The 11,144-nt window shown below is 45.9% G+C and overlaps 1 protein-coding gene across 1 annotated transcript; it reads right to left on the minus strand.

Moving 5' to 3' along the window:
- Positions 1–4,971: 4,971 nt before the first annotated feature.
- On the minus strand, positions 4,972–9,464 carry rad54b (RAD54 homolog B). Its single transcript, XM_045698362.1, has 9 exons — positions 9,446–9,464; positions 8,144–8,230; positions 7,869–7,989; positions 7,649–7,788; positions 7,212–7,508; positions 6,981–7,144; positions 5,953–6,214; positions 5,450–5,714; positions 4,972–5,365 (listed from the first exon to the last, which is right to left on the minus strand). Exons 2-9 carry the CDS (start codon positions 8,165–8,167, stop codon positions 5,145–5,147), a joined length of 1,494 nt encoding a protein of 497 aa, XP_045554318.1. The 5' UTR covers positions 8,168–8,230; positions 9,446–9,464; the 3' UTR covers positions 4,972–5,144.
- Between the last annotated feature and the right edge of the window lie 1,680 nt (positions 9,465–11,144).

The raw sequence follows: 11,144 nt of genomic DNA on the forward strand, positions 1-11,144 counted from the left end.
CAGCCAGTCCAGTCAGAGTCAGAGCAGCCAGTCCAGTCAGAGTCAGAACAGCCAGTCCAGTCAGAGTCAGAACAGCCAGTCCAGTCAGAGTCAGAACAGCCAGTCCAGTCAGAGTCAGAACAGCCAGTCCAGTCAGAGTCAGAGCAGCCAGTCCAGTCAGAGTCAGAACAGCCAGTCCAGTCAGAGTCAGAGCAGCCAGTCCAGTCAGAGTCAGAACAGCCAGTCCAGTCAGAGTCAGAACAGCCAGTCCAGTCAGAGTCAGAGCAGCCAGGCCAGTCAGAGTCAGAACAGCCGGTCCAGTCAGAGTCAGAACAGCCAGTCCAGTCAGAGTCAGAACAGCCAGTCCAGTCAGAGTCAGAGCAGCCAGTCCAGTCAGAGTCAGAGCAGCCAGGCCAGTCAGAGCAGCCAGTCCAGTCAGAGTCAGAGCAGCCAGGCCAGTCAGAGCAGCCAGTCCAGTCAGAGTCAGAGCAGCCAGTCCAGTCAGAGTCAGAGCAGCCAGTCCAGTCAGAGCAGCCAGTCCAGTCCCAAACATGCCCTTTTTTCATCTGCTGCTAATGCTTGTTGTTTGCTATGAATATATTTTATGACAGTAAAACGTGAGTCTGTGGGCCCTGGATTAAAGCCTTGTGAATGGATGTGCACTAATACACTACTGCAGTGACCTATAAGGTTAATACCACATCTCTATTCATACCTTCTTCAACAATAAGCCTGGACTCACACACAGTCTACTTGTCTGTGTGTGTGTCCTTGTGCGTGCGTGTTAGACACACAGGAGCGTTTCTAACATCTTTCCATTAGTGTGTGTCATGTCCTCTCAACAAAGATCACTGTCTGGATAGAGAGTGACTGTTTGACTCTTTTGTCTGCTGGACACGTGAAAAACAACATGGTCTATAGAACCCACAATGCACTGTGTCTGAGGCGAGATGCGTCTCACGACACCATGACGTGCTCTAAGCGGGAGTGCGAGGCTGAATGCGTTCATGAGTTATATAGAGATGGTTGCTATGGTGATGCCATTTTGCAAAGAACTCTAGGTAGTACTTTAACTGTCTCTTCTCTCTGTATGGACGCAGATGTAGAGGAAGTGGTTGGGAAACTGCGTTCGTATGATGAGTCATCTTGCCTGTGCCATGAAGACTCGAATCTCATGCATATACCAATATACGATCAAATATATTGGCAACCTTGTACTTTACAATGGAGTCCAATGGGGTAGAATGTTTTGTTTTCTCTTTCAAAACTGCTTGAATGGCTATTTTTACCCAGTATGCACCTGTAACTTACCACAGGTGAGATAAATGACACTTGCCTCGAACCAAAGTAATGAGAATTTGTAATAATACTTTTCTTTTTTTTTTTTTTTTTACTTTGAAGTGACAAATCTCAATTTCAGTTTAGATTATTATAATTGTTGAGGTCGTGTGAAATTGTTAATCAAACAATTACACGTGTGAACAACGAACGTTTATCAATTTCAAGTGATTTTAGAAGAAATGATAAACTGTGTAAAGGTGCCAATATATTTAGGCTTTAGCTCTGTAGGCTAAAGGTCTTGAGGCTCGGGGATGAACTCGGTTCAATAATACCAAGTGAGTCACACCTACTTCTTCTGTCAAGAGTCTGGGCCTTTATGGCATAGGAGGTAGTGCACCTGCCCTGTAACTAAGCGCAGGGTTACTGGTTCAAGGCCCACTCCAGCAGTTTCACCTATATCACTACACTAAAAGGAAGAGCTGAATGCCATTCAGACCTAGTTATTACACAACATTCCAAGCTGACAAACACAGGGTGCGGGCCTGATCACTTGTGCTGTGTAATAATTATAATAATCATGGTTCTGTTGAGGACAGGGCATGTCAGACAGACTTCATTCCATCTGCCATACAAATCAACCCACAGTGCCACACAAACACAGACTATATCATCTGAAACAAGGACAGTGGACACACTCTGATCCATAAGTCCCACGCAGCTGCTTGGTGCTCCAGCAGACAAAGGACACACACATGCAGGAAAACACGAGGCAATCACCCAGCCTGAGACTGTCCTACATAAAATACAACTGACTACACACACACACCAAAGAACACACAATACAAATGTACAGACCTCTAGAAGCAGGAGATAAGAGGCTCTCCATCTCTACCAGCAGTAACAACAGTTCTGAGGCTCTCCATCTCTACCAGCAGTAACTACAGTTCTGAGGCCCTCCATCTCTACCAGTAGTACCTACAGTACTGAGGCTCTCCATCTCTACCAGTAGTAACTACAGTACTGAGGCTCCATCTCTACCAGTAGTAACGACAGTACTGAGGCTCTCCATCTCTACCAGTAGTAACTATAGTACTGAGGATCTCCATCTCTACCAGTAGTAACGACAGTACTGAGGCTCTCCATCTCTACCAGTAGTAACTACAGTACTGAGGCTCTCCATCTCTACCAGTAGTAACTACAGTACTGAGGCTCTCCATCTCTACCAGTAGTAACTACAGTACTGAGACTCTCCATCTCTACCAGTAGTAACTACAGTACTGAGGCTCCATCTTTACCAGTAGTAACTATAGTACTGAGGCTCTCCATCTCTACCAGTAGTAACTACAGTACTAAGGCTCTCCATCTCTACCAGTAGTAACTACAGTACTGAGGCTCTCCATCTCTACCAGTAGTAACTACAGTACTGAGGCTCTCCATCTCTACCAGTAGTAACTACAGTACTGAGGCTCTCCATCTCTACCAGTAGTAACTACAGTACTGAGGCTCTCCATCTCTACCAGTAGTAACTACAGTACTGAGGCTCTCCATCTCTACCAGTAGTAACTACAGTACTGAGGTTCTCCATCTCTACCAGTAGTAACTACAGTACTGAGGCTCTCCATCTCTACCAGTAGTAACTACAGTACTGAGGCTCTCCATCTCTACCAGTAGTAACTACAGTACTAAGGCTCTCCATCTCTACCAGTAGTAACTATAGTACTGAGGATCTCCATCTCTACCAGTAGTAACTACAGTACTGAGGCTCTCCATCTCTACCAGTAGTAACTACAGTACTAAGGCTCTCCATCTCTACCAGTAGTAACTACAGTACTGAGGCTCTCCATCTCTACCAGTAGTAACTACAGTACTGAGGATCTCCATCTCTACCAGTAGTAACTACAGTACTGAGGCTCTCCATCTCTACCAGTAGTAACTACAGTACTGAGGCTCTACATCTCTACCAGTAGTAACTACAGTACTGAGGCTCTCCATCTCTACCAGTAGTAACTACAGTACTGAGGCTCTCCATCTCTACCAGTAGAAACTACAGTACTGAGGCTCCATCTCTACCAGTAGTAACTACAGTACTGAGGCTCCATCTCTACCAGTAGTAACTACAGTACTGAGGCTCTCCATCTCTACCAGTAGTAACTACAGTACTGAGGCTCTCCATCTCTACCAGTAGTAACTACAGTACTGAGGCTCTCCATCTCTACCAGTAGTAACTACAGTACTGAGGCTCTCCATCTCTACCAGTAGTAACTACAGTACTGAGACTCCATCTCTACCAGTAGTAACAACAGTACTGAGGCTCTCCATCTCTACCAGTAGTAACTACAGTACTGAGGCTCTCCATCTCTACCAGTAGTAACTACAGTACTGAGGCTCTCCATCTCTACCAGTAGTAACTACAGTACTGAGGCCCTCCATCTCTACCAGTAGTAACTACAGTACTGAGGCTCCATCTCTATCAGTAGTAACTACAGTACTGAGGCTCTCCATCTCTACCAGTAGTAACTACAGTACTGAGGCTCTCCATCTCTACCAGTAGTAACTAAAGTACTGAGGCTCTCCATCTCTACCAGTAGTAACTATAGTACTGAGGCTCTCCATCTCTACCAGTAGTAACTACAGTACTGAGGCCCTCCATCTCTACCAGTAGTAACTACAGTACTGAGGCTGGCTCTCCCAGGGTGGTGGTGTGTGTACACATGCCCTTCATGCCAGCCTTGCTATGTGTGTGGTCCTGGACTATAACTCAGATAATATATACCTTTATGAAACAGTTGAAGACAGTGGAAACACACTTTGCCAAGAATGAAACAGTTGACATGGACACACTCACACAGCTGGATTCCTCTCATTCCAGAAGTAATTTCCACCTCTCCATCCCTATAAGTCAAACACAGGTTTTAATGGAGTGTTTTAATTCATCTGCAGTGTTTAGATACTACTGCACTGTTGGAGCTAGGAACACAAGCATTTCACTACACCGGCAATAACACCTGCTAAACATGTGTATGTGACCAATACAATTTGATTTGATTAATTTGCAGCGTTTGATTCATGTAAGTAAGCATTTCATGGTCAGGGCTACAACTGTTGTATTTGGCGCATGAAACAAATAACATTTGATTTGATCTGCAGTGTTGATTCATCTGCAGTGTATGGTATGATTCATCTGCAGTGTATGATTCATCTGCAGTGTATGATTCATCTGCAGTGTTTGATTCATCTGCAGTGTATGATTCATTTGCAGTGTTTGATTCATTTGCAGTGTTTGATTCATCTGCAGTGTTTGATTCATCTGCAGTGTTTGATTCATCTGCAGTGTTTGATTCATCTGCAGTGTATGATTCATCTGCAGTGTTTGATTCATCTGCAGTGTTTGATTCATCTGCAGTGTATGATTCATCTGCAGTGTATGATTCATCTGCAGTGTTTGATTCATCTGCAGTGTTTGATTCATCTGCAGTGTATGATTCATCTGCAGTGTATGATTCATCTGCAGTGTTTGATTCATCTGCAGTGTATGATTCATCTGCAGTGTATGATTCATCTGCAGTGTATGATTCATCTGCAGTGTTTGATTCATCTGCAGTGTATGATTCATCTGCAGTGTATGATTCATCTGCAGTGTATGATTCATCTGCAGTGTTTGATTCATCTTGTTATTTCTGAAACAGAAAAAAAGACAGATGGAATACGCAGTATAACTTAGCAGTTTATTTCGATAATTTACACTTTCTCTTCTATCAAACTGTAAAAACAGTAGAAAATATAAAGAAAGAATAACATAGTCCAATGTTTCTCAGAAAGGGACACTTCTTTGGTCTCTGCATGAGGTCATTTGTGGAAAGCCTGTGTGTGTGTGTGTGTGTGTGTTACTGAGTGCTGTGTGAGATGGTGGACTGGAAGGCGAAGGAGATGTGGTTTCGTGCGTGGTCCAGGTAAGCATCTCTGAAGGTGTGTGTGTCCCCTGCAAAGTGTCTCCACTGCATCAGCTCTGACATGCTCAGATGCTTCTGCCCTGCCCCACCACGGTCACCTTGACGACCCAGCTGACACGGCCTATCAGACGCAGGCGCCTCATCCTCGCCTTCTTCTATAATACACACAAGAAACACATTAAATAAAAACACAAGCAGACAATGGGTGTGACATATATATATATATATATATATATAACCTGGGGCTGATCCGTCCATACTGCAGCTGCAGTGTAGCAGGTCGTGAGTGAGACAGGGTGTGTCCGTCAGGCTGAAGAGATCTCGCAGCTCATTGGAAGAGAAGCTGGTGTGCTCTGCCCCTTTCCCCAAGTCCACCACTGTCCCAGAAAGCCCCTGTTTGGACACCTGCCTCTGGAAGATACGCTCCTCTATGGTACCTGCAGTGAGCAGGCGGTAGATGTGAACAGTCTTCTTCTGTCCGTCTCTCCACACTCGTGCCATTGCCTGGAGGGGGACAGACACACACACATCAGCCCAACTATCACATCAGCAGGAAGGCCTCTTCCTCATCATCACTCCTCCCAAGAGCATAGCAGGTACTGACCGACCAGTAACGTGTACATGGTGAGTGTTTCAGATGTGAATGAAACATACACTAATGGTGGTGAGTGTGTGTGTGTGTGTGTGTGTGTGTGTGTGTGTGTGTGTGTGTGTGTGTGTGTGTGTGTGTGTGTGTGTGTACCTGTATATCGTTGGCAGGGTTCCAGTCGATGTCGTACAGGACCAGGTGGGAGGCGCCGATCAGGTTAAGCCCCACCCCTCCGGCTTTAGAACTCAGGAGGAAGAGGAAGTGGGCGGAGTGAGGGCTGTTGAAGTTGTCCACCAATCGCTGCCTCTGGATGGTGGGGGTGTTGCCGTCCAGGCGACAGTAGGTGTAGCCCAGGTGGACACACAGGTCCTGGAGTAGGTCTAATGTCTGAGTGTAGTTTGACACCAACACCACCCTGTAGACACACACACACACACACACACGATCAAGATCATCTCACGGTTATGTGCCAGCATATGAGTGTGTCAACCATAGAATTAGAATACTAGACTGGACATGAACCTTCTTATGATGGTCTAAAGGTCAGCCATGTTGGTCAGGGAGTTCTGTGATAAGATGTTGTGATAAGATATTGTATAAAGTAATGCATTTTAAGAATTTATCTGCACTGTGTTTGTTAGCCAGCCAGTTTTAGAGGAATGATTCTATAAATGTTTCTAATTAACTGCCAATATGCCAACATTCCATTGAAAGAACACAGTCAATCAGTTGATGATGGGACTGAGACAAGTTGTAACTAACAGCTTTCCAAGAAAACTAAAATGTTGACATTTATGGTCTGTTTACATATATTTCAAAGGCTATTTATACAGAAAATGTGTATAAAATCCATATAAATTGTATTTATAATTATATGACAATATTTTAGGTAGAAAATTATTCTATAACACAATTTCTGATATCACATGCGTCGCTTTTATTTTCCTCTATAAGAAACATCTGGATTCTGCCTCTACTGCCATTCATTCCAATTAGACAGGTTTGGATTTCTCCTTGGCCAATATGGCTGCCATTTCACCCCATTCTGGAACTTTGAGGGTTTATGACAGCCCATCTAGTAATGTAATAGGATCCGTATGGTGTCAACAAACCAATGCCAGTGTGGCCGAATCTCTTGACGCACTTCATACAAACACGCACACACAGACACACGCACAGACCTGTCAGTAGGGCTGAGGTGGCGAATAGTGGTCAGTAGGTCAGACAGGACCAGTAGTTTCCCTGAGTCAGCTGTACTGAAGACCCCAGAAGAGTAAGACTCTGGAAAGACACCTCTTAGCCCTTCATACAGAGAACCCTCTGCTGAGCCGCCATCAGAACGCTCCTGGAACACACAATCATCACCATCATCATTGTTGTCATCATCTTCATCATGTCTTTATGTGTCATACCTGTACAGCGGAGTAGAGCAGTCCTGGGTGGTTGCAGAGCTTTTTCAGGCTGGTGATGCAGGCGAGGTGTGTGTGAGTCTGTGTCTGAGTCGACCCCAGTAGACAGGCTCGGATGACACGGTGCGAGAGGAGAGCCTGGTACAGTTCCCGCTGCAAGGGGGAGGGGCTACAGAACACTGTCCAATCAAGACGAGGCGGCAGGTAGCGGTTGATGATCTCTTGGGTCCGCCTCAGAATAAACAGACCAGTCAGACGAGAGAGCTCAGCCGCTCGCTCCTCCCCCAAAACTCTCTCCTCCTACAGGGAGAGATATAGAGAAGGAATGATGGGAGGGAAAGAGATGGGGACAGTACCTCAGTGCAGGAGGGCTGTTGTGAGCGTACAATAGAGAGATAGTGTAGAGGTATAGAGATAGAGAGTGTAGATGGGTAATGTACCTCAGTGCAGATGGGCTGTCGGGAGCGGAGGATTGGCTCCTCATACACCTTCCTGTAGGCAGCAGATGACCCCAGAATGCCCGGGTTCACAAACTCTATGATGGCATAGAACTCCTGCAGGTCATTCTGGACAGGAGTACCTACAGTACAGCACACACAATATATCAGAAAACACTAGGAGAAAGTATACGGTCAATAAAACAGAGGGCTGTGTGTGTACCTGTCAGAATAACTCTGCGTGTACAGCTGAGACCACTGAGGGCAGAGGAAGTCTTGATGCTGCTGTTCTTCAACCTGTGACCCTCATCACAGATCACCAGCCCAAACTCCAGCTTCTGTACCTACACAACACACGCACAGAACGTTATGATGTCCCATGAGTGTATCATCCATCGTACTCCTAATCTGTGTCATTTAGGAGTTGAGGTGTAATTCAACAGTGTTGTAACACTGGTACTTCCCCCCTGTTAGATAAGCTGCTGTGAACCAACTCACCACCTCCAGAGAGCGGAGCAGCATCTCATAGCTGATCACCAATACACTGTGGAGAGGAGACGCTGCAAACAGCTCCACCCTGTGGTCCTAATGACAACACAACACGGAACACACACATCACCATATGGATCAGAAACAGCACTACAGGGAAACACACTCCCCCTCTTCCTCCAAACACACCCCTACCTGGTTAACAGACGCTGATCAAACACACCCCTACCTGGTTAACAGACACTGATCAAACACACCCCTACCTGGTTAACAGACGCTGATCAAACACACCCCAACCTTGTTAACAGTGTAGACACTGATCAAACACACCCCTACCTTGTTAACAGTGTAGACACTGATCAAACACACCCCTACCTTGTTAACAGTGTAGACACTGATCAAACACACCCTACCTGGTTAACAGTGTAGACACTGATCAAACACACCCTACCTGGTTAACAGTGTAGACGCTGATCAAACACACCCCTACCTGGTTAACAGTGTAGACGCTGATCAAACACACCCCTACCTGGTTAACAGTGTAGACGCTGATCAAACACACCCCTACCTGGTTAACAGTGTAGACGCTGATCAAACACACCCCTACCTGGTTAACAGTGTAGACGCTGATCAAACACACCCTACCTGGTTAACAGTGTAGACGCTGATCAAACACACCCCTACCTGGTTAACAGTGTAGACGCTGATCAAACACACCCCTACCTGGTTAACAGTGTAGACGCTGATCAAACACACCCTACCTGGTTAACAGTGTAGACGCTGATCAAACACACCCTACCTGGTTAACAGACACTGATCAAACACACCCCTACCTGGTTAACAGACACTGATCAAACACACCCCTACCTGGTTTACAGACACTGATCAAACACAACCCTACCTGGTTAACAGACACTGATCAAACACACCCCTACCTGGTTAACAGTGTAGACACTGATCAAACACACACCTACCTGGTTAACAGTGTAGACACTGATCAAACACACCCCTACCTGGTTAACAGTGTAGACGCTGATCAAACACATCCCTACCTGGTTAACAGTGTAGACGCTGATCAAACACATCCCTACCTGGTTAACAGTGTAGATGCTGATCAAACACCCTCCTACCTGGTTAACAGACACTGATCAAACACACCCTACCTGGTTAACAGTGTAGACACTGATCAAACACACCCCTACCTGGTTAACAGACACTGATCAAACACACCCCTACCTGGTTAACAGTGTACGCTGATCAAACACACCCTACCTGGTTAACAGTGTAGACGCTGATCAAACACACCCCTACCTGGTTAACAGTGTAGACACTGATCAAACACACCCTACCTGGTTAACAGACACTGATCAAACACACCCATACCTGGTTAACAGTGTAGACGCTGATCAAACACCCCCCTACCTGGTTAACAGACACTGATCAAACACACCCTACCTGGTTAACAGACACTGATCAAACACACCCCTACCTGGTTAACAGTGTAGACACTGATCAAACAAACCCTACCTGGTTAACAGTGTAGACGCTGATCAAACACACCCTACCTGGTTAACAGTGAGACACTGATCAAACACACCCTACCTGGTTAACAGGACACTGATCAAACACACCCCTACCTGGTTAACAGACGCTGATCAAACACACCCCTACCTGGTTAACAGACACTGATCAAACACACCCCTACATGGTTAACAGTGTAGACGCTGATCAAACACACCCCTACCTGGTTAACAGTGTAGACGCTGATCAAACACACCCCTACCTGGTTAACAGTGTAGACGCTGATCAAACACACCCTACCTGGTTAACAGTGTAGACGCTGATCAAACACACCCCTACCTGGTTAACAGTGTAGACGCTCATCAAACACACCCCTACCTGGTTAACAGTGTAGACGCTGATCAAACACACCCCTACCTGGTTAACAGTGTAGACGCTGATCAAACACACCCTACCTGGTTAACAGTGTAGACGCTGATCAAACACACCCCTACCTGGTTAACAGACACTTATCAAACACACCCCTACCTGGTTAACAGACACTGATCAAACACACCCCTACCTGGTTAACAGTAGACACTGATCAAACACACCCTACCTGGTTAACAGTGTAGACGCTGATCAAACACACCCTACCTGGTTAACAGACGCTGATCAAACACACCCTACCTGGTTAACAGACACTGATCAAACACACCCCTACCTGGTTAACAGACACTGATCAAACACACCCCTACCTGGTTAACAGACACTGATCAAACACACCCTACCTGGTTAACAGTGTAGACGCTGATCAAACACACCCCTACCTGGTTAACAGACACTGATCAAACACACCCTACCTGGTTAACAGACACTGATCAAACACACCCCTACCTGGTTAACAGTGTAGACGCTGATCAAACACATCCCTACCTGGTTAACAGTGTAGACACTGATCAAACACACCCCTACCTGGTTAACAGTGTAGACGCTGATCAAACACACCCCTACCTGGTTAACAGTGTAGACGCTGATCAAACACACCCCTACCTGGTTTACAGACACTGATCAAACACAACCCTACCTGGTTAACAGTGTAGACACTGATCAAACACACCCTACCTGGTTAACAGTGTAGACGCTGATCAAACACACCCCTACCTGGTTAACAGTGGACACTGATCAAACACACCCTACATGGTTAACAGTGTAGACGCTGATCAAACACACCCTACCTGGTTAACAGTGTAGACACTGATCAAACACACCCTACCTGGTTAACAGTGTAGACACTGATCAAACACACCCCTACCTGGTTAACAGTGTAGACGCTGATCAAACACACCCCTACCTGGTTAACAGACGCTGATCAAACACACCCATACCTGGTTAACAGTGTAGACGCTGATCAAACACACCCCTACCTGGTTAACAGACACTGATCAAACACACCCTACCTGGTTAACAGACACTGATCAAACACACCCTACCTGGTTAACAGTGTAGA

Source organism: Salmo salar, chromosome ssa02, assembly GCF_905237065.1.
Source record: "Salmo salar chromosome ssa02, Ssal_v3.1, whole genome shotgun sequence".
Taxonomy (NCBI): Eukaryota; Metazoa; Chordata; class Actinopteri; order Salmoniformes; family Salmonidae; genus Salmo; species Salmo salar.

Coding starts and splice junctions, on each gene's coding strand:
- rad54b (XM_045698362.1), bottom strand. CDS start 8,167: ATGCTGCTCCGCTCTCTGGAGGTG. Junction 6,215..6,980: donor CACCTCAGCCCTACTGACAG/GTCTGTGCGTGT, acceptor GTGTGTCTACAG/GGTGGTGTTGGTGTCAAACT. Junction 5,715..5,952: donor ACCCTGCCAACGATATACAG/GTACACACACAC, acceptor GTCCCCCTCCAG/GCAATGGCACGAGTGTGGAG.